The 23,525-nt window shown below is 40.3% G+C and overlaps 1 protein-coding gene and 1 long non-coding RNA gene across 2 annotated transcripts; one reads left to right on the forward strand and one right to left on the reverse strand.

Moving 5' to 3' along the window:
- Positions 1-73: 73 nt before the first annotated feature.
- On the reverse strand, positions 74-13,260 carry LOC113022987 (phenazine biosynthesis-like domain-containing protein 1). Its single transcript, XM_026168995.2, has 10 exons — positions 13,064-13,260; positions 7,337-7,436; positions 4,231-4,329; positions 3,941-4,050; positions 3,783-3,812; positions 3,598-3,686; positions 3,287-3,378; positions 1,009-1,092; positions 746-808; positions 74-635 (listed from the first exon to the last, which is right to left on the reverse strand). Exons 1-10 carry the CDS (start codon positions 13,145-13,147, stop codon positions 523-525), a joined length of 864 nt encoding a protein of 287 aa, XP_026024780.1. The 5' UTR covers positions 13,148-13,260; the 3' UTR covers positions 74-522.
- Positions 13,261-14,027: 767 nt separating this feature from the next.
- Positions 14,028-16,272, forward strand: LOC113030303 (uncharacterized). Its single transcript, XR_003273569.2, has 3 exons — positions 14,028-14,126; positions 14,684-14,779; positions 15,228-16,272. It is a non-coding gene; the product is annotated as an uncharacterized LOC113030303 (long non-coding RNA).
- Positions 16,273-23,525: the final 7,253 nt, after the last annotated feature.

A 23,525-nucleotide genomic window follows, 5' to 3' on the forward strand; every position in this document is an offset into this window, starting at 1 on the left:
CAGTAAAAACCAGATCGGCAGAACTACATCTGTGCAGGAACAGATTATACAAAAAAACAAAACAAACAAACAGTCATCATGATGACTTTTAATTTCAGGAATATGTACATGTTATTTAGGATCAAAACGAATCTGCAGTATCATTTTTTTAGTTTAGTCCATATCAGCTGTACTTCATTTTATTGAACCCCATTCATTATTAAGTAGCAAATGTTAAAAATTCTCCTGACCACAAGGCTAATCATGACTCTTCGGATTTTACCTGCTGTGTTTTTGTGTTTCTGTTTTTATCATTTTAAAATCTTTTGGTTGTAATTTTTTTGCTGTAATGTTATGAATGAATGAGCGTAACAAAGCTATGTTAGCTGAATCATTTCAGGATAGAACAGTTAGGACTTGAGTGCGTTTTTTCTTTTTATTTTAGCCATCTAATTTTTAAACAAGAGCCATAAAGTGTCTATCTGCAGGGACACAATGGTTAAGATAGAACATCAGACGCCGTCTTCTTGGATGTGTCTCAGTCTACAGTTTGATTGTTCCCTGCAGAATAGTGATGGCCTGTCCAGCTATGTTGATTCTTCCATCATCCCTCAGTTCAAGTTCCAGCTCGCCACCACGACTGGAGCACTGGTAAGCTGCACAGACACAATAAGCAGGTTAATTATGGATAAAAGTGGAACACAACGTCTGTTATCATCAGATAAATGACACATTAGTAAAAGGCGGAGAATGTTCAAATACCTACCCAGCATTTTCTTCTTTCCTAGTTTTTCAGACCAGTAGCTACCTAGGATTGTGTGGTTAGAGCCTGCCAGAACAAAGAATGCATAGCAGGAATAGCTTAACACTTTCTCTCAGTAATAAGACACCTGTAAATGCATCCTCTTTAATCACTTTAGTCCAGCTGCTTATATGTAAACGTTTTTAGACACACAAACATGGTCAGAATTATGTTATTTGAGAAATAATGTCTATAGATTACATACTAGTAAAGAGCAACCATCTTACCAGTGACAGGATCCTCAGGGACGCCAAACCATGGAGAAAAGTCTCTCGAGTAGAAGTCATATCGTGGCTGGCAGTCAGGTGATCCTGTTTCCACATGTTAGCAGTGTTTGATATGTAATGTTTGTTGGCAGAAACATTCAGTGAATGTTGTTATACAAATTAAAATGGGCAACAAACGAGTCCACAGGATGGTGACGGCAAAGGAGAAATCGGCGCACCATTTGTCCTGTGATCAAACATTTCCCCAGAGCTCAACCCAAGTGAAGGCCTATATCAGGGGTCCCCAATCCCAGTCCACAAGGGCCGGTGTCCCTGCAGGTTTTAGATCTCACCCTGGGTCAACACACCTGAATCACATGATTAGGGATGGGTACCGGTAGTGATGGGCAGATGAAGCCCCATGAAGCACTGAAGCTTTTCATCCAATTGGTTCACCCCAACGCGAAGCTTCATGAAGCTTCATTTGCTCTAGCAGGACACCTACTGGACGTAAAAATAATAGCTGGCATGAATTTGAAGAGTGTGGCATTTTGCACACAGCCTGTAAATGTCAACAACAAAAGGAGTGTGTAAAACACCTATAGTGTAGTGATGGCAGTATACTGTGTATATTTATGCTGGCAGTAGGGAAAATGATTATTTGCGGCAAAGTTCGAACCGCTTCATGAACCAGTCACGTGGTACAGCCGGGCAGCGAGGCTTCGGACGTCATCATTTTCAGCTCCTCCCATAAATGAAGCAAGCCTCGATACGCGCTTCGCGGAAACGCCCCCTCCATTACTCGACACACGCTCCGAAGCCTCGATACAGAACGTCACATCACTAGGTACCGGTGTCCGGTGCCATGATGGCACCGGTTCTGACATAAACGGTAGTAACCAGACCGAAAAGCAGCGCACATTTCGGTGCTTTATTTCGGTGCTTTTTTTTCCTGAGCTGTGATACACTTCTAGCCAATCATTTTACGTTTCCGAGGATAGTAGGCGGGGCCAGGTACGTACGTTCTGTTAGAGCAGAGCTACAGATTAAAAATGTCCAAGGCGAAGCGGTTAAAAGTCTGGCTGTACTTCACAGCAAAAGATGCAAACTCAGCAGCAACAAGTGCTTTAAGCTGATACTGTGATACTGTCAAAGGAGGTAACACCAAGAATCCGATGAAACACCTGGCGACGCATAGCGTTTTTTTTTTAAAAGCCGAGAAATGCGCCGTATTTGATAGCTTGCTGCGAGACCTCACACCGTGCACGTCGGGTGGGTTGCCAGTTATCGGACCCGGAGCAACATCCCCCAAAAACCCGAAGAATAGAGTCCTGGCCCCTAGCCCTGCCAGTGTAGCAGAAATGATGACGGATGATGATGGCAGCAGCAGCCGTTCTTCTCTGCGTGAGTAGCTTAATGTTGTTCGTGTGTAATTTACGTTGAGTAGGCTAACCATGTTATTACATTAATGCAGGTATGGTGAACTAGCAAACATCATCATAGCTACATGCGGCTGTCTTCTTGTTTGATGGCAGATACTCCCTTCACCCTGGCCAAAAAGGCTAAAATGACCAAAGAAAAAGTGGGAAACAGCTGAACATGAGAGGTTTTTGGACAAAGTTTGTGTTTTTTCCATTGTTTAAGCACTGCTTCCAACCAAGAGTGATACCATATATGCCACATAGCTGCAGAAAAGGCTAACATTGTTATCTTTTTACAAAAAAAACCAGCTGAACATGAGAGGTTTTTGGACAAAGTTTGTGTTCTCCATTCTTTAAGCACCGGTTCGAGCACCGTTTAAGCACCGGCACTGTTTCAAAAGTACCGATTTGGCACCGGTATCGGATAAAACCTAAACGATACCCATCCCTACACATGATTAGTTCATTACCAGGCCTCTGGAGAACTTCAAGACATGTTGAGGAGGTCAGTTAACCTTTAAATCAGCTGTGTTGGATCAAGGACACATCTAAACCCTGCAGGGACACCGGCCTCGTGGACTGGGATTGGGGACCCCTGGCCTATATTATGAGTGGAATCATAGACTGTGCTCTTCATCACCATCATCATTAAAACACCAAATGAGGGAATGTTTTTGGCAGAGTGCTGTTCATCCCTCTAACAGAGGTGCATTGAAGCTTTTCTGATGGTACATGGTGGGACCACACCTCGCTTAAACACTTCATGTTGGGTTTCCTCTGGTTTATTCTTTACTGTTACGTCTTCATTTTAATGGAAATACTACATGTGGTCCGATCCAGCAAGTCTACAACTCTACGAAACGCACAGCTCCGATTACCTTTCATAGTGATGATGACGGCGCAGAATCTTCCACTTCTCTCAGTATTCTCAAGAGCCACAGTGTCAACTTTCAGATCGGTAAGCGCAGAGCTGGAGATAATACACAAAAAGCACATATACATTTACTAAAACGTGATGAGTGGGTGTAGAAGGCCAGTTGCTTGATTATTTGTTTGGGCTTTAAACATATGAATAAGCCCCACTAGCTGATTGATTGTTGCTGAACAAATGTTTAAGATCTCATGAACAGTAGGACCACTATTGAGATTCCTTTGAATTTGGCAACAAGCAAAGTGTTTTTTAACCAACATGTCACAGCTGTCAGCCAGTCGAATCAGCAGCTTCTTGGTGTTGTAGCAAAATAAAACTTCCTGAACCGGGAGGTTTCCGACTGCCGCCTGTGTCACACATGTAAAGGCAGAGACTTAGCTGAACACACACACAGGAATGTAGTTACACTTTCTCAAACCGTTCAGAAAAATGTGATTTCTGACCTTGATGGTGTCTTTGAAGTCGTTGGGATCCTGAAATAAAGGGAGTTCAGAAAGAAAGCCATTTTATACACTGTTAATAAAACACAAGAACTCGTTTTTTTACATTACAGGATCTGATTAAATTGTTCATGTAACTAAACAGGAAAAGTTTATTTTACCACTCTGGTGGGGGGATTCAGAGGAAAGTCCATGATGTACCCTTCCTCCTTCTGGGTGACGGAAAGATCTCCACTTTTGGTCTCAAACACCAGGGTGGGATTTACATTTTCTGAAGGAAAAAATCCATTATATGGTTACATGCTGGCACCTCTTTGCTCCTTCTTGCAGTCAGCTGCATTGTGCATTACAGGCATCTTTTAAAATAGCTCCAGCGGCCTTTTCTAGTGCACCATGATGTCACTTTTTGGTTTTTTGAAAAACCTTTTTATGTGTAAATGTTGCATCTTACTGATGTGTTGGAATAGCACTGCTGCAGAGGCCAGAGTGGCATGACCGCACAGGTCTACTTCAGTAGTTGGTGTAAACCATCGAAGGCGGAATCTTGATCCTGTTAATCACACATTTAAGACTTTTTTCAGTTTTGTTTTGGTATTAGTTTCAAATACACAGAGTTAAGCAGTGTAGATAATAATGTTAGTGATTGGCTTACATCCACAAAGGTCTTCAAGGTCCAATTAATGATTTATTGGTTAAAGATTGACAAAAAGCCTTATAATTTAGAAACCATCATTGGCCTCCCGTCCACACTGAGACGGCGTTTTCCCCGAAGGAAAACGCAGCGTTCTCAAAACGCTCTCGAAAACGCATATATTTGAAGACGGTGCTTTGGCATGGCAGTGTGGACTGAAAACGCAGACTTTCGAAAACGATGGCACATGTTAGTCATATGATGCAGTCATGTGACCAATTAAACAAAGATCGAGGAGGGCATTACACAGCAGTTGTTTTGTTTGCTCTCAATTTTGACAGCCCTATTAAAGATTAATATCAGTTTCTACATTCTTTAATTCTCACTCGCTTTTGCAACGTTGTACTTTTGTGTTACTCGCAGCAACAACTCCACCTCATTGTTAGTCCATTTAAAAAAAACTTGGTGTTTTTCCTCAACATTTTGCCGCGACGTTTCAAAGAGCCAGAAAGTAAATAAACGGCAGATAGAAATGAGGTAGGTCGAATCTTCTTGCGTTTTACGCATGCACAGTACTAGAACGTAAGCGTTTTCGGCCGTTTAAATGTGGACGCACAACTCTGTGAAAACGAATTAAGACGCTAGTGTGGATGCAGAGCGTTTTCAGATGAAAATGCCGTTTTCAAATCTATCCGGGCTAGTGTGGACGTAGCCTTAGAGAAGCTGCTCATAGCTGGAAGTCATTAAATTGTGGGAGATGAGGAAAAAATGTGGGAGATGGCTCTACAACATCTGTGTGTGAGCAGAGAACTGCAAATGCCAGATGATATTTTTGGCAAATTACAAGAAGAATACTGAACTGTTACTGTCATGGTTTGGGTTCACTTTTTACTTATTTAATTTAAATATCAGGCACTCTTTAAAAAGTCATACATGCTTTGATCTTATTACATATGGACTATTGTAATTCCCTCTAATATGGGCTCAACCAGTTTTTTTCTCCTTTCTCAGCAAATATAATTCAGAGTAAGGCAAGGCAAGGCAAGGCAAGTTTATTTGTATAGCACAATTCAACAACAAGGTGATTCAAAGTGCTTTACAGAGACATTAGAAACAAGAACAAATAAAAAGCATGATTTAAAATTGAATAAAACAAGCAAATTAACTAACTAATTAACAAACAAAAACAAACAAACAACAGTATATAAAATCAAAACAGATAAAATCAGAACAGTAGATAAAATCAGTAGTTAAATGTAAGTTTTGAAATTTAAGCTTAAAGTGTGGATTTGGTGCTTTATTCAAATGCAGCTGAGAACAGGTGAGTCTTCAACCTGGATTTAAATAAACTGAGTGTTTCAGCTGATCTGAGGCTTTCTGGGAGTTTGTTCCAGATATAAGGAGCATAAAAGCTGAATGCAGCTTCTCCGTGTCTGGTTCTGACTCTGGGAACTGATAAAAGACCGGATCCAGATGACCTGAGGGATCTGGATGGTTCATACTGGGTCAGGAGGTCACTGATGTATTTTGGTCCTAAACCATTCAGAGCTTTATAGGCCAGCATCAGAACTTTAAAGTCTATCCTCTGACGGACAGGCAGCCAGTGTAAGGACCTCAGAGCTGGACTGATGTGGTCCACTTTTTTGGTCTTAGTGAGGACTCGAGCAGCAGAGTTCTGAATGAGCTGTAGTTGTCTGACTGATTTTTTAGGTAGACCTGTAAAGATGCTGTTACAGTAGCCAAGCCTACTAAAGATGAATGCATGGACTAGTTTTTCCAGGTCCTGTTGAGACATCAGATCTTTTATCCTTGATATATTCTTGAGGTGATAGTAAGCTGACTTTGTTATTGTCTTAATGTGTTTTTCTAAGTTTAGGTCTGCATCCATCACTACACCCAAATTTCTCGCCTGGTTTGTGGTTTTTAGATGTATAGATTGAAGTTCTCTGGTGACCTTCTTCAAAAGTCACATTTTTAAGTCTGAAGTTAAACTTATTGTATCTGTTCCTGCTTCTTCTTTGTCTTTGTGTTAATGATACCTGCATTCCTCTTGGACCGACTGCACACTGCATTTTTCACTGTGACAGCTTGTTGCACAGTTCTTTGGACTCCATACAATGTAACATTTTGACCCGACAGACTGCTGAGGACAGTTTGTGCACAAAGTGAGTACAATGCAGCTCTGTGTGTGTTTAACTGTATAGGATCTCTCTAAACATAAGCTATTGAACAGATAAACTTGAAAAATAATGAGCTCCTGCTAATGGTTGTGGGTCCTTAATTCTGCCTGACGGGACTAGTTTAGTTTTGCTGAAGGCTAACCTTTCGTGAATGACATTTCTCAATAGGTACAAAGTGCCATGAAATAGACTTTGTGGTGATTTAAAGATATTTTTCTCTAATTAACTGTATTTTGACCCTGAAATGTCTGTTGTCTCACTTTGTTAACAGAGCCACTGGTTTGATTCAGACACTCCTAACTATTCCTGCAGCTCACATCATTACAAAATGACGTGGCATTTTCTCTTAGAGCCTCACAGCTGTGCAAATTCTTCACCACTACTCACAGCTTCTTCTTTATTTAATAGTGACTCCATTTTTTCCTATCATACAATTTCCTTGACTCATTTATTTCACTTGTCATGTTATTCAGGTTTTCAGGTTTTTGTTATTTTATTTCAGTCTTTTTTATTTTCTGCAAATACGATATACTACGGTTCTTATAACTATAAAGTCATACAAACTTGTTAATCCATATTGAAAAATTTCTATCCTGCACCTATAGGGACTACTTTTAAGTTTAAGCAGTATGTGAATCATACACCATACTGTATACTTTTGAAAGGGAGCTTTCCATTACAGCATTATAATCTAAGAGGCTTTGGAATTGGCAACCCAAATGTGATCTGAATTAAAACAGACATACCTGTAGTAAAGCTATCAGAGGGATTAATCCTGGTGATGAAAGCAGTTTCTGAGAGGTTCATCTCTGCTGCTATCTTGTAATACAAGTCATCACTCAGCTCCTGTTAGAAACACACGATTTGATGAGTAAATATAAATATTTGTGATGAGTGTCACTGATATGAGCTGCTATGACCACGGTTCCAGATTAACTGGGGTTTATGGAAGCCCGTTTCCGCCACTAAAAAAAAAAAAAGGATCCATAACTCAAAATTTCGAGTTATTTTCTCAAAATTTCGAGTTATTTTCTCGAAATTTCGAGTTACTTTCTCGAAATTTCGACATATTAACTCAAAATTTCGACATATTAACTCAAAATTTTGAGAAAAGTAACTCGAAATTTCGAGTTAGCGCTGCCAATCAGTAATCTACATGAATGACATCATTTCCTTGTTACCCGGAAGCTGAAGCCCTCAGCTACAAATGCTACAGCTAAGCTACCGGTATTACATCCAGTCGTGAATGCACAGATTGCTGAGTGTTTTCAGCCTGGCTTCACAAATGATGAAGTCCCTGTGTTATTAGCTGAATCACATGGTGTTACTATCAGCAAACGTACTCGCGAAAGCGCCAATTTGTTGGGATCCGTTTTTGAGTGCGCGTTCCTCTGCGCCATATGCTTCCGGGTAACAAGAAAGCGACCTCATTCACATATATTTTTGATTGGCAGAGCTAACTCGAAATTTCGAGAAAATAACTCGAAATTTCGAGTTATGGATACTAGCTTTTTTGTTTTTATTTAGTGGCGGAAACGGGCTTCCTTAGTATGGAAAGCCAGGACTGCCATAATGAATTAATTAAATACACCATTAAATAATTAATTAAATATGGCAATAATTAATTAAAATTGGAATTAATTAATTAAATAAATAGTTATGACACATGTAATTAATGAATTATTGACACATTTAATTAATTATTGACACATTTAATTAATTATTTAATGATATATTTATTTATTTCATTTTGGCAGTCCTGGCGCCTGGCTCTCATCATGAAATAATTTTATCTGTCAGCCTCACCCATCAAACTCAGGGGGCGGGGTTAACGCTGATCGAGTCAAAACCATTGCTTTGGCCTGGTGGCCATTGTTTCTAGCACACAACAACCGGCATGTGGAAGCTAACAGAACTGAGCTTTGAAAAACCCTGTTTGTGTGTTACCAAATACCGTTTTAATATTTTTTTAGCCGAGAATGTAGTGGTTTAATCTTCATGTGTCTGGTCGGTTTGTCAAGATACAGCCTCTTTGCAAAAGTGCTTCGATGATTTCGGAGATGTCTGCCCAGTCTCACGGCAAAGCGTGGGATAGACCCGCTCGCCTCGCAAGCAATCCCACCGACAAAGCGCAGGCCCCGGTACACAGCTGTAGTAACCCCCGCTGACTTCTTTTACTGAGGTTATATTTATCGGTGTTTTATTTCCTGAAGTTCTTATGTGTCCTACGTGTTTCAGTCGCCAATTCTGAATTATAACTAACATTAAAAACATGTTTAAGGAGGAGAGAGAGCAAATAAATCTGTTTAACATCTGATCTTTGGGTTTTTGTTCAGTAATCAGCGTGACCTGTGTATAAACACATAAAAGAGATAACGTTGGTGTTTCCGTCATGTAGTAACTGCTGGCTTTAACTGTACAAAGGTTGTTCGACACTATGAAACACATACAGACTTCATGATGTTCGGCTAATATTTTTATTGTGAATATTAATCATGCTGACCTCGCTCTGTACACCACGCAGCGAGGTCAGCATATCCACGATATCCACGATATCCTCAGCTCCATGAGTTAACACAAAGTTTCCCAGCTGACTATCTAACTGCCAACTATTCCAGAGACGTGAAAATATACAGCATAAAGAAAAGTGTAAGAGACTCAGCAGCAGATTAGAATAACAGTGATAGATTTAATAAATCACCAAATGAATCCAAGAAACGAGCAAACCTGTTCCGACAATTTGAGTTTGTATTCCCTCAGCTGCAGACTCGCTGCTGTTTAAATGTTTGAAAAGGAAGATTAGATATAAAAAACGTCAAAGATAGACTCAGTCTGCCTTCACATTTGATATGAGGCCAGCACGTATAGTGGCCTCAGCAGGCTATTACTGAAATACACGTGCTATATCATAAACTATGATATAAATAGGGAGGTCCTATTAACATGTTTAGTTTTAAAGGACACCTTCCTGCCTTTAGTCTCATTCATGAGCAGTATTAGTTTTCTTCTAACATCCAGAAGTCTGCACGATGTGTTTCATAGTTTGTAACAAGCCTTTGACAGGTAAACATAACATGACCGAAAAAGCAAAAAAAAAGAAAAAAAAAAGAGAGAGAGAGAGAGTGTTGACGTAAGAAGAGAAAATGCTCTCAATTATGGAGACAGGCAAATGGTTCATTTATGTTTGATGTGTGTTTATTCCTCCCTACATATCGTCGGTGAAGTTCGCCATGCACGTCAGATTTTCCTGCGCATTTTTATACGTCTGCCAACAGAGAGAAAAAAAATCACATTCTAACTGACAGCTGGTGCTTAGAATACAGTTGAATAACTATTAAAAAACAGATGATATTTAGATGATAGTTCAGTCTAACACATGTGCCATTGAACCATTAAACGTCTGTGAAACTATGCAGTTATGAAACGTAACTTTAACCTCAGCCAAACCGATTTGCTCAGTTGTAAATAAAACAGCGAAGTAAACGTGACCCGACAGACAGAACCTGAGTGAATGAAGTCCAGCGTTTAACCACTGAGAGCTAAAACTCAGCTGAGGTTTGAAAGCTGTGTGCCGGTGATTGGACATCAGCCGCTGATAAAGCTGTTCGCCTATAAAGTGCTCTGTAAGGAAACGAGCTCCAGCAGCTCTGCGCTCGGGGAAAACACTATATTTACTTATCTTGTGCAGAAAAATGCGCTGACATTGCTTTATATCGAGCTGCCCAGTTAAACTGTGACTATCACCAGGTAACTTAGGCGTGTTTCTTGAATTAGCAGCAGGTGTTAAACAGCTGACAGATGAGGAGGAGGATGCATGCAGGTAAACTGACGGTCTGTTGAGCTGATCGCTGGTTTCGTGAGAAAAATGTCAGCTCGTTCTTTATGTTACAGAAGCACAGAGACACAAGACCAGGCGGAAAGAGACGATCGTTCGGTGAAAATGAGAATCTGCGAATGCAACATGTGGAACACGGAGAGTGGAATATGTAAACAAACCGGTTAACGTAACCCCCTCGGTGCACTCTGCATGCTAATTGTTAGCAGAGCTAGTGAAATCTCTGAAAACATCTGAGCACTTTTGCAAACATGTTCTATGTTGACAACCTGACCAGACATACGGCGCGACATTCGCGGCTAAAACACTGTTAAAAGTGTAGCTGGTGACAGAAAAACGGGGTATTTTAAAACTACACCACCACCATTGCTGCCTGTGATTTGATCTGCATTCTGGGATACCTGGCTGCCCCAAGTCTACACAAGCAATCGATTATCTAGGATCGACCTGTTTTGACTTACTTTGCACGGCAACCAATCAAATGTTAGAGAAGCTGCATGGGCAGCGTTAACCCCGCCCCCTGAGTTTGATGGGTGAGGCTGACAGATAAAATTATTTCATGATGAGAGCCAGGCGCCATGACTGCCAAAATGAAATAAATAAATATATCATTAAATAATTAATTAAATGTGTCAATAATTAATTAAATGTGTCAATAATTAATTAAAATGTGAAATACATAATTAATTAATTAAATGTGTCAATAATTAATTAATTAAATGTGTCAATAATTAATTAAAATGTGAAATACATAAATAATTAATTAAATGTGTCAATAATTAATTAATTACATGTGTCATAACTATTTATTTAATTAATTCCAATTTTAATTAATTATTGCCACATTTATTAATTATTTAATGGTGTATTTAATTAATTCATTATGGCAGTCCTGGCGTTCCATACCTTAGGGGTTGGTCGAACAGATGTGTGGTCGACTTGCTTTTCAGGAGCCGCTACCAACAAAACAGCAAATAAACACCAAATACTTCATCTGTGATATTTGTGAGGTTACCTCAATCTTGTTGCTCATGATGAACAACTAAATGTTTAAAAATGTCGCGAGTGTACCTGGTGATATTCTCATGCAGGAGGCGATCGTGAAAACGGCAAACAATTAACACCACGCCGATGCTGTTCACAGGGCAGCAAGAGCAAACGATCGGGAGAATCTTGTCGTCGTTATCGTTCCCCTCGTACGTGTTATTGCTCCGATTTCAGTGTTTTCGCTTCACAACTAAAGCGTGCAGTTTACTTTGTGTTCACTCAAATGGAGTCGAGTCAACTAGCTCCACCTGTGGCCGAGCGCCACAGCCTACAGCCAGATTAACTTGTGACACATCTGCACCTGGCTCTATCGCCACGTTTGAATTCGTTTCATGCACAATACATTTGGAACTTTCTATTTTGTCTGATTGCATGTCTTGCAAATAAACCTTTAAAATAAATGAAATGGCATTATGTATTTATTTGTGGCCTACATCAGTAAGAAATGCACAATTATATACACAAAGTTATAGAAATCACCACTCCCGTTGTTCATGATGATTTCAATATTTCTTCCCATAACAAAGAAATACGTCTTGAACAAATATATGACACATTCATATTTCACTGGTGTTGTAACATCACATCCTGTAAGCATAGTCTGCCTGTGTCTTTTCTCTGGAAATGAACATTTTCAGCCAGTATAGGTAAAACAACAACATGGCTGGAGAGAGTTTGTATGAGTTGTATAATTGTGGTTAATCTATAAACATTTGTAAGGAGATGGCAGTTACCGTGAATTTACAGCTGTTACACAGTGATTAGTAATAAACAGAGCCAGTGAGAGTGATTGGATTTAAGAAAGTGAGTGACTCAGGTGTGTCAGTTGGTTTGTCATCTGTGTTTGAGTGTGGGGGAGAGCTAGAAATGTTTACTTTTAATGCTAAGCAAGGAATATTCATGATTTATTTCCAAAACTTGCATATGATCTGCAATTTGTAGCAGATCTACTGACTATCACATAGCAGCTGGAGCAGTCTCAAATGGAGGCCAGACTACAAATGTTGTGCATGCTAAATAAACAGAAACAAATGATCCCTGTTGTCTTTACTTAATGATTGGTTTTAGTCCTGACAATCCACATTGCTGTCATTGCATCTTTCAACATGTTTGTGGGTCGATTTTAAGTGTAGCCACTCAGCTTCTTCTGCAGATATGTCACAAGTTAATCTAGTAGTAGCACTTGGCCACAGGTGGCAGTAGTGGACTGACCTCCATTTGAGTTCATCTTTCTAAAGCAGATTATTGTAAGCTTCTGGCAGGCAAACAGACGAAGTTTGCTGACTGAAAAAGAATAAACAACTAAATAAGTTAATTAGAAGCAGCAGGCTGATGTATCTTATTGTGTGTATCTGTTCTTGTGTGATAAGAAAGTTTTCAGGGGAAAGCAAACAAAAAAAAACCCACTTTAATTTTCATGGTTTGATTGATAAAAGATTGTTTGAGTTAAAATACCTTTAAAAACACATGTTGTCGAGCTTGTTTTGCAGAACGAATTTCTGCCTCTGGTCTGCACTTGTGCGAAGCACCGATGCAGGCCGCCATAGCGCCAGACTACACATTAAGCTGTGGCCTAAATAGTTTTACTCACATGCAGAAGTGGACAAATTGCCGCAGGGTTTCCCTTGAACGGCAAATTGGTGAAGGAATCCAGCGTGTACACTGGTATCTCCATTGTAGGTAAGCGAAGGAAGACGAAAATGGCTTAAAAGTCAAGAGCCTCCTTCTTCAGCTCCGTTTTTGGTGGACAAAGTCCGCACCCACTGCTTTTTTTTTTTTTAACAAGAACTTTATTAATCAATCAGTGAGTACAACATACAAACAGATGAGGTATACAAGAGAGTAGAACATGAATACAAATAACCAGGAGTACAAAATAATGCAGTTTCACGTGCAATGTTTCCACTGTAAACCCGAATGTTCAAAGTAATTAAACAGATTAAGTAGTGTATACTCAAAGTCTTTAAAAAGTTCTGTTAACTTAAATATGTCAAGTTCGTATAACATGTTCTTCTTTTTGAGTAAATGAAACTAATAATATTTGATTGAATTTAACTATTTCTATATTAAGTAAGCATCACTTAAAATCATAACTTAAGCACAACGTAACACAGTTAAGTTAGGACATATAAGAATGGTAAAGTCCTGTTATTTTTGTTGTTTCAAGTAGGATTTAATAATAAACTTAATTTATGTAGCACATGCTAAAATACAATAAAATCTCAAAGTGTTTCACCAAATAAGTAAAATCAAATTGTCTTAAATGCATTAGTGAAAGACAAAATGTATTTATTTTAATATTCATTGTCAAAGGAGCTTGCAAAGAAAAGCGTCTGGACTTCTTTAAGTTCCTTTGACTACGATGACCTGGATGACTGAGAACCTTCACAGACATTTAATATTCATTGTTTTATCAATGTGTCCTACATATATATTTTTAATTTTTTCCGTAAGTGTTGAGCAGCTGCAGGAATCAATTTTTATTCCGAGTTAATCTCTGATTCACCCTCCGAAGCGGAAGGCGGCGCTAATGAGCATTAATACGAAACACAGAAGAAGTAAAGGTATATGGGCGGGAACAGCACCAAAGAGGCAACACGGACGACTGGAGAAAGTTGGACCTAACGGCAGCAACTAGCATCACTGGACTTACAGTAAGTTTTCAATGTTGATATTAGTTTATTGTTAAAATACGAATATTTAGTTGTATTTTGGGTGCGTGTCGAAAAGAATAGCAGAAATGTCGGTCCGTGTTTTTTATGTGCTTTGCTGCTCTCCCCGAAGGAAACTTTGCGCTTGCAGAGCTAGCATTAAGTTGTTGTAATGAGGGTCGCAGGCTGTTTAAAAAGTTAGATACTACTTGTTCTAGAGGTGGCGCCCGGTCGCCTAGTATGAAACAAAGTATTTTAATCTCTCTAAATTTTTGACAGCAGATGCCCTGGCTGAAATTCTAAGAATTCACAATGAACAGGTAATAATAGATTGTTACACATTTTCATAGGTTGAACCAGTGGAACATTGGACAGGTTCAATGATTTAAATGAGCTTTTTGAATTTTGCTATTACTCCACTTTGTGTTTGCTATTTGTCTGACTGTATTAAAGATGTGAACAGGTTATTTGTGGACATATGTTCTGATTTGACTGTTGTTTTTGTTGTTGTTCAGTAAACTCACCAGTGTATATACAATTCTGTTTTTATCTGGAAATAGGAAATCCATGATATCCACACCAAGCGCACTACCGTTCTCCATGCCCTTCCTGTCTATCTGCGTGAGGATGTCTCTGGATTTTTCAGAACCTGCACTGTGAGTGTCCTTAAGTATCTAACAGATACTACTGTGTATATAAACAGTGCATCAAAGTACAAACATGTATTTTGATGCACTGTTTGGACTTACCTTTGTTTAGTCTACCCATATGGTTTCCATGTATGGTCTTTTCTGTCTCCTCACTACGAATGAACTGAATTGGTGTTTTGTTGAAAGTGATAAGATGTTTAGTAAAACATTTTCCTGTGTATTTCCTTTAGCTTAGTTTCAGTCTATCTCACACCACTTGATTCTCTGGTGAATTAGCTGATTTATGTGTGCAGAACATGGATCTTCTGTTTTTCACCTCTTACAGTGAGACTCAGGTCTCCCTTGTAAAAGAGGTATTGGATCTCAGTGGGAGTTGGTAAAATGAGAAATTATATGTCGTCTGTTGTATTTCTTGGTTTAGATTGTGATTAGTATCTCTTTTTCATTAATTCAGGACGAATCTGATGAGTTGGAGCTTGATGGTGTTGAAGTGGCCCTCTTCACTGTCATCAGTGACCATGACACAACAAGTCCAGTTCACTACCAACCTGTGAAAATCTCTGTCGTCATTGAAAGTGATGCCGTGTTCAGTCTCCCCAGATTTGGTGAAGCCTTCCTGGTAATGTTTGGACTGATCTATGCACTTCACCTCAGCTACCCCAAAGGCCTGACCAACACTTTAGAATTTACTCAAAAGATTTTATTTGGTCTAGAAAGTGGTAAACTGTCACCCAGGTTACAGACCCTCAAGAATGACTTGGTTATGTAGGAACTCATCTGAAAGAAGGATGCAGGGTGAAGCATTATAAAAGACTGGTTCAAAGTTCTCTCCTTTCATCTAAATAATGCCTCAAAACATTCCTGCATTACTCTACAGGTGTTCAGCCAATAGGTCCAAACTATACAACGTGCCTTTGTTCTCATTAACATAATGCAAAGCAACACTAATGTTTTGTATGTTTTAATGTTTTTCGTAATACTATTTCCAAAACATTGTGGGCTGCGCAAGATGACCTAAATTTCACTGGTTAATGTAAAACAAATAGCATTGTAATTCACTCAAATTGCTGCCTTGTTGTCTTATTCAGATATTAGCCAGAGAGCCAAAAGCACATTTTGATATTATTAATTATTATTTGGCATTATGTTTCATTACTCTGACAGTTTTCCTGACTAAACAATTTTTGGTCTACTTATTTTAATTTATAAATGTTTTTGTTAATTATTTTTAATGTATTTAAATTTTTTTTTTAAATGTATTTAATTTCAACATAGTGCTAAAAGGGAGCAGTCAAGATACTGTTCAATGGCAGATGTTTATGACTTTTGCATATTAAGTTACCGATACTCAGTGTAATTGAGGCAATCAATTGCCTCAAAAATTTTAAGTTTTGGGTCACATGTTTTTAAGTATCAAGTAGTCAACATATTTGACTAACGTGTACTTAAAATAATGACAACACAAACTAATAAACATTTGAGTTTTGTTAACATAAAAATGTTGTAGTTGTGTACTTTTTATAAGTTCTGTGAACTTATTTCTTTGAATTTGTAAACTTGAAACTTTAAGTCATATTAACTGCAAATATTTGAGTTGACCGTTCTCAAAAGATACAAGTACCATGTAATCCAAACTTTTATGTTCTGGAAAAATTTGACTTTTGAGTTGATCAACTCAAAAAAATTGAGGCAATCGATTGCCTCAATTTTTTTGAGTTCTGGTAACTTATTCAGGTTTACAGTGTCCAATAGATCAGACAGTAGCAGCAAAGGCTGTCATACAGTTGTCCTGCAGCTGCTTACCAGAGAAAAGATGAGTTTGATGATTGTGAGATAATTTCACGCAGAGATGGAGAAAGATGTAAGAAAGACATGACAGGAGGAAGAAGAGCGCTTATCTTTTTAAAAGGAGCGCTCAGTGACATTTGATGAACTGGAAGTTTAAAGCTAGCGCACCTTCATTCAAGACCTACTGTTACTTGTATTCTTTGAGTACATTTCAGAGCCTGTAGTTTTACACTTTTGCCGAGTAAAGAAGTCAAATCAGTCCTTGCCAGAGTAATTCTTATCTGCACTTTTGCTCAAATAACAAGTGTGTGTAAATTTTACCACCGCTGCAGTCAGGTGGCGCCACTAGCGGGTTTTGATATGGGCGACATGGGCGGTTGCCCGGGGCGGCATCGTAGTGGGGGGCGGCATAACGGGCATCGGCAAAAAAAAGTTGCTCGTACTCATGCGCATTCTGGGGATGTCATAGGCACCGATCGGTGTTCTTGCGGCCATTTGCGGGGAGTAAGGGCGCCCTCCGTTTGCGAGCTGCGAGCTGCGCTTGCTGCTTGCGGCACAGGGAGGAGAGGGCGTGGCGGCGGGGGATTTCAAATCACTTTTATTGTCACATCACATGTGCAGATACACTGGTACAGTACATGTGAGTGAAATTCTTGTGTGCGAGCTTCACAAGCAACAGAGGTGTGCAAAATACAATAACATAAGAACAAGCAAAATATAAGAATGGCTTGCAGAATCTTTTCAGTCTCCTGAGAAAGAAGAGGAGCTGCTGCGCCTTCTTCACTGTGTGTACTGACCACGTAAGATCCTCAGCCAGATGTACACCAAGGAACCGGAAGCTGCTCACTCTCTCCACAGCAGCGCCGTTGATGGTGATGGGGGTGTGTACTTCTCTGCACCTCCGGAAGTCCACTATCAGCTCCTTTGTCTTTGCGACTTTGAGGGTGAGATGGTTGTCTCGACACCAGTGGGTCAGGGCGCTGACCTCCTCCCTGTAGGCCATCTCATCACCTTTGGTGATAAGACCCACCACTGTAGTGTCATCCGCAAACTTCCCAATGATGTTGGAGTTGCTAATGGCCGTGCAGTCGTAGGTGTAGAGTGAGTAGAGTGGGGTGGCTCAGGTGGTAGAGCAGATCAGCTACTGATCGGAAGGTTGGTGGTTCGATCCTTGGCTTCCTCAGTCTGCATGCCAAATATCCTTGGGCAAGATACTAACCCAGAGTTGCCCTCCGATGCGTTCATCGGAGTATGAATCTGTATGAATGTAGTTTAGGTTGCACTTGAGTTGTATGAGTGGGGGTGAATGAGGCATGTTGTATAGAGTGCTTTGAGTACTCCGGGAGAGTAGAAAAGCGCTATATAAGAATCAGTCCGTTTACCAGTACAGGACAGGGCTCAGTACACACCCCTGTGGAGCACCAGTGTGGATGAGGTGATGCTGCCCAGTCTGACCACTTAGCTTCCTGTCTGTCAGACAGGAAGTTAAGGATCCAGCTGCAGAGGGAGCTGCTCAGTCCTAGATCCTGCAGTTTCCTGTCCAGCTTTGAGGGAACGATGGTATTGAATGCTGAGCTGTAATCTACAAACAGCATTCTCACATACGTGTCTCTCTTCTCCAGGTGTGACAGGGCAGTGTGTAGTGTCAGGGCTATGGCATCATCAGTGGACCTGTTGTGGCGGTATGCAAATTGTAGAGGGTCCAGTGAGTCAGGCAGTGCAGAGCAAACGAAGTCCCTGATCAGCTTCTCGAAGCATTTGCTCACGATGGGGGTCAGGGCTACAGGTCGCCAGTCGTTCAATGAGGAGATGGTGGAGGATTTGGGTACAGGGACGATGGTGGCCATTTTGAAGCAGGCTGGGACTACAGACAGAGAGAGGGAAAGGTTGAAGATGTGTGTGAACACTCCAGCCAGCTGAGCCGCGCATGACCTGAGGACGCGGTCGGGAATCCCGTCCGGACCAGCGTACGTTCACCTTCCTGACGCACTTCCTCCTCAGATCCTGACATCCTCCTCAGTTGGTTATTAGCACCATCTAATAATCAACTCGCAAAATAAAACAAACAAACACGAAAACACCAGACATTATGATACAGACTTATAATCTGCACCGACGTTTTTTCGAAATTCTATACCGAAAAGTGAGCGCGAGAGCCCTCGGTGCACCTACTTGCTGCTGAAGTCAAAGTAAACTTTATTGTCATCTCCACTATATAAGTCCAGTATATAGAGAGACGAGACGGCGAGCCTCCAGTTACAGCAGTGCAAGTAAACAAACAATAAATCTAAGAAGAATAAGAAAATAAATATACACTTTAGGACTCGGGGTAAAGAGATCAATAACAATTTAAAATGTATAATTTACAGTTTGATGATTTAAAGTCTCACACGCAACCTGTCGAAAGGGGAGGGAGACATGCTGCTTCCAAATAGAGCACATTTCATTCATAATGATGTAAATCCAAGCCCATTATGTATTCATGATTAGACTCCTCGGTTGTGCAAAATCCCAGAAATAAACCCTAGAGTCTAGACAAAGCCAATCTATGATTTAAGGTGTAGGTCTATTACGTTATGTTGTGGTGATCCTCGGGTTGGGGGATGGATGTTCATACCGTAGTGCAACACTAAAACCAGTGGAAGATGGACAAGAAAAGGTCAAAGCCATCAGGTGCTCAGTTTAGAAAAAAGAGGGCGTGTTCGCCCAGGGCACCAAACAGGCTAGGACCGCCACTGGGTGGCGCCATGGGAAAACCAACCCACTCTGCTAGCAGTGAACAGCACCATCTGTTCAGCACTGCTGTAGATTTAATACATTTTAAGAGAAGATGCAAAACAGTCCACTGCCTGACAACACATGTGCATGATGATAACAGAGTTTTTCTATACAAAAAAAAGTTTAAGCTTCACTTAAATTAGTAATTTAAAAAATATTCATCTATCAGTAATTAATGTTCAAGTAAAACTAAATTCTTATGTAGCAATCAGAACAATTTCTAAATCTCTCCATACTTTTGTGTGTGTTTTATTATTGTTACCTTAAACATAAAAACTTTACTGTAGCTGCAGGGTTCTCAAAACCATTGCACAGCTCAAAGGTACTTATGGTAAATTTCAGTCTTTTAACATATCTTAAAACTTTCCAAAATGAATAAAGCTATCAACAGAATATGAAGAAAGAGCCACTCTGACTATATGTCCCAGATGTCTATGCATCGTGCTAAAGAAGGCTCAGCCAAGACTGAAACAGGGCCAGGCTGTATTTTGGTTTAATTTGAGGTTTGTACTACAAAAAGATGCAGGCAGTCAGTGTGATCTTTGATTAACCAGACAAGTGATTAAGAGCAAATTCTTATTTAAATCCAATATAAATAAATACATATTATTTAATACTTGCAATAAGTAACTTTAAATCTGCAAGTAACATCCAACAATAGTACTCTCAGGTACCTGCCTCTAGAGGGCGCTCCAACACATCTAATATTCCAGCACGCAGCACAATTATCAAAAGTTATAGTGTCAGAATCGATCAGTAAAGTAGTAATAACAGTTCTGTTCGATCACTGGGAGACCCCTATCTCTTCTGCCTGTAAAGTAAATGTCTCTTGCATTTGTCTTGTGTCTACTCATTTTTAATGATGCTCACAGGGAGAATATCACCTCAGTCAAAAGACATCATCTGTTTTTAGTCCAAGAAGAAAGCCTTTAAGTCTGCTGACAGATCCATCATGACAATCAGCCGGCTTCGAACCATAATTGGCCAAGGCATTCCTCGCGATATATATAGATGGCATTATATAAAGCAGGATTGGCCATTTCTCTGCTGTGCACAATATACCTGTAACATGATGAGCTGAGTCAGGAAGGCCAGCCTTGAGTGTGCAGTTAACAATAGTATTAATAACATACGACACAGTCTTGCCCCCCGCGCTACCCTCCCTGGAAGAGAAAGTGTGACGGAAATGAGGAGCCGAGGACAGACAAGAGTCCGCAAGTGGGGGGAAAGACAAGACGCAAGGAGCCTCGGTGGCGCAGGCCGAGGTGTCGCCTTTCAGGGCAGGAACCCCTCAGTGTGTGTCTTAAAAGGCAAGGGGGCTGCTGCGGCTCGTGGTGGCGTGCGTCCCTCATCTGGCATCCCTGTCAAGTGCCACATGCTTTGTGTCTGTGCTATGAGCGCAGGAATGGCCCGACTGACTCTCAATGCCACATGCCTGCTCACATTCTCAAGGAAGACTGAGCGAAGGGAGACGCTGCAGATGCTGGCGAGCCACAGAGGCCCTGAAGTCAAAATAACAATAATGGAGGCAGCTGCTAACACGGAACAGAATGGTAGCTTCAAAGTGCTGTCATGACCTTTGTCACAGTCAGGGTCACTTGGGCATCGGACATTATTTTTATAATTATAACACCTATGAGGATCAGATATGAAGGAAAGAACACAACAGTGCAGGAATATTTAAAAAAGAAATAGCACAGGGCTTAAAACAATACTGGACACCGTTAGTCATCAGTGAACAACACTACAGGACTGGAATACTCTATAAATAGGAAAGTCTCACACTCACATACACGCACACCCAAACAGGAAACTCTGCCACCACTTGCTGTGTATGTTTTCTATCTTTTCCCATTTCCACGCCTGTCTTTCCTACCTTCTCTTCCCCTGTCTGACCTATCTGAAAGGAACTGCCCCGGTTAGATCAACCTCCTCTCTACATCACTTCCTGGTCCTGTTGGTGGTGATTGTTCTGAGAGGAAGAGAAGGCAGACGGGATAGGGGAAGGAAAAGGGGGTGGGGGTTTAGTAGTGGTTCTTTGTTTTCCTCACTGGCTCACCTGCCTGACCCCCACCACCTCCACCGCCGCACCACCTGACAGGCTTTTGACCCCTGCAGCCCTGGTAGAGTGAGCCACTGGCTGTCTGTTTCCTGCCTCGCTGACTGGCAGGATATTCATAACGTACTTGGGCCACAGTCAAAGCGAGACTGCAAGTCTGAGTTGACAATGGATTTTTTTTCTAAATATTGTCACATGTTGTTTGACTGCATATTTACAAAGTAAGGGTGTTTGTTCTTGCTCCAAATTATTGGTTAGCTTTAAAGGTGTGATGTGCTGCTTTTTCGCCTTGAGGTATATGAGCATTTTCAGTTTCACCAGTTGGTTGAGTTTTTAACTGTCACATGTCTTGATGACAGTAACTGATTCCCAACCTCTGCTGGGATTGTTTTGAATGCCGTGCTTTATTGGCTGGTAGCCTAAATCCAGGAATACACTGCGATTATGGACTGTTGTCCCAGACTAAAGAGTACCAATCTGAAACAATCATGGCAATATATTTAGTCATGCCATACATCGCACAGTAAGAGTGGGCTGCAGAGCATCCTGTAAAACGTCCATACACCTTACACCTTCCATAGGAATTAAGAGGGTAAGTAGCAGCGAGGTGCTGCAAATCAAATGCACTTGATTAGCTCATCATCATCAAGTCTCAGCATCTCTCTAAAAGAAGTTTTAGCACTTTGCTGGTCTGGAGCATTCACAATGTCGCAGTCGTCCCAGGATTGTTTGTCTCAGCAATTCACCCAGAGGCCAGACGGTGTAAGACTCAGAGAAACTGCAAAAATACCAAGAGCTACATGTAAGACTTTACAGGCCTCAGTTCACATGTTAAATGTTAAAGTTCATGACACCACAATTAGAAAAACACTTAACAAGTATGGCTTGTTTTAAGGGTGGCCCATCTGGCCACACTTCATGGTGATAGAGGAGAAAGGCTTCTCTCTATAAAAAGAAGATTAAACGTGGTTTAGTTTTATAAAGTTGTATCTAAAAAAAATAACAAGATTTCTCCAACTGTTTCCTTTGAACAGACGAGACCATTGTGGAGCTTGTTTTCACAGCACCCCTTTCGATAAAAACCAAACATGGGCACCTTGCAATTAATAAGTCAACCCTGAACTCCTCTGTATACCAGAGTATTCTAGACTCAAATGTGAAGCTCTACCTAGCAGCTAAAGCTTGGTTAAAATTGAGTCATGCAACAAGACAATGATTGCAAGAACAACAGCAACTTTGCAAAAGAATGGCTGAAAAATAAATCAAGGTGTTGCAATGTTCCAGACAAAGCCTAGACCTCAACCAGATTGAAATGATGTGGTGGGATCTTAAAAGAGCCGCATCTACAAACCTCAATGAACTTAAACTGCATTGAAAAGAGGGGTTAATTAAAACTCCTCTATGTGAGAGAGACTGTTAAAGTCGTACACACAAAAAAAAGTTTGCTTCAAGTTGCTATTGCTGCTAAAAGTGGTTCCACAAGCTTGTGAATCATATGCATACAGTCCTTTGGAGTTGCTTTCTGTCTGTATGGCTTATGGCTGTTAATCAATCAATAGGAATGCAGTTTGAAATGACACAATGGACAAGACAACAAAAAGATGTTGGTAAATTATGCTAAACAACGTGTTCTGGATTCTGGCAAAGAAGAAAAATCCAGTTGAGCTAGTTTGTGTTGTGTGCCCTCCACTAGTAACCATACCAGGATGAAGCATAAAAGTCATGGTAAGGACAGAAGTAGCGACAGTTGTGTTGACAGTTTACAAACATCAAACCTGATGTGTTTCTGGGTCTATTCGATCCATATCTCTGACTGTGGACACAGATTAGCTCAACTTTGACCTTTATCTACCAAAAGTTAGTAATGTAGAATTGATGTGGAATTTTCTTTCTTTTTATTAATTTAAACGATGTAACTTGAAAGAGATTTTGTGTATAGTGGGTAAAAAAAACAGATCTCCAGCAAAGCGCATGCAGTCTAAAGCCTAAATAGTGATAACTTTTAAAATACACATTTAATTCTTGGGGTACACTTGGGTCATCATAATCAACTGCAGTTCACAGTGGCTGATGTTGGCTACTGTTCAGTATAAAACATGGTAAGTGGTCTGATTCTTATATAGCGCT

Source organism: Astatotilapia calliptera, chromosome 5, assembly GCF_964374335.1.
Source record: "Astatotilapia calliptera chromosome 5, fAstCal68.1, whole genome shotgun sequence".
NCBI classification, from domain to species: Eukaryota; Metazoa; Chordata; class Actinopteri; order Cichliformes; family Cichlidae; genus Astatotilapia; species Astatotilapia calliptera.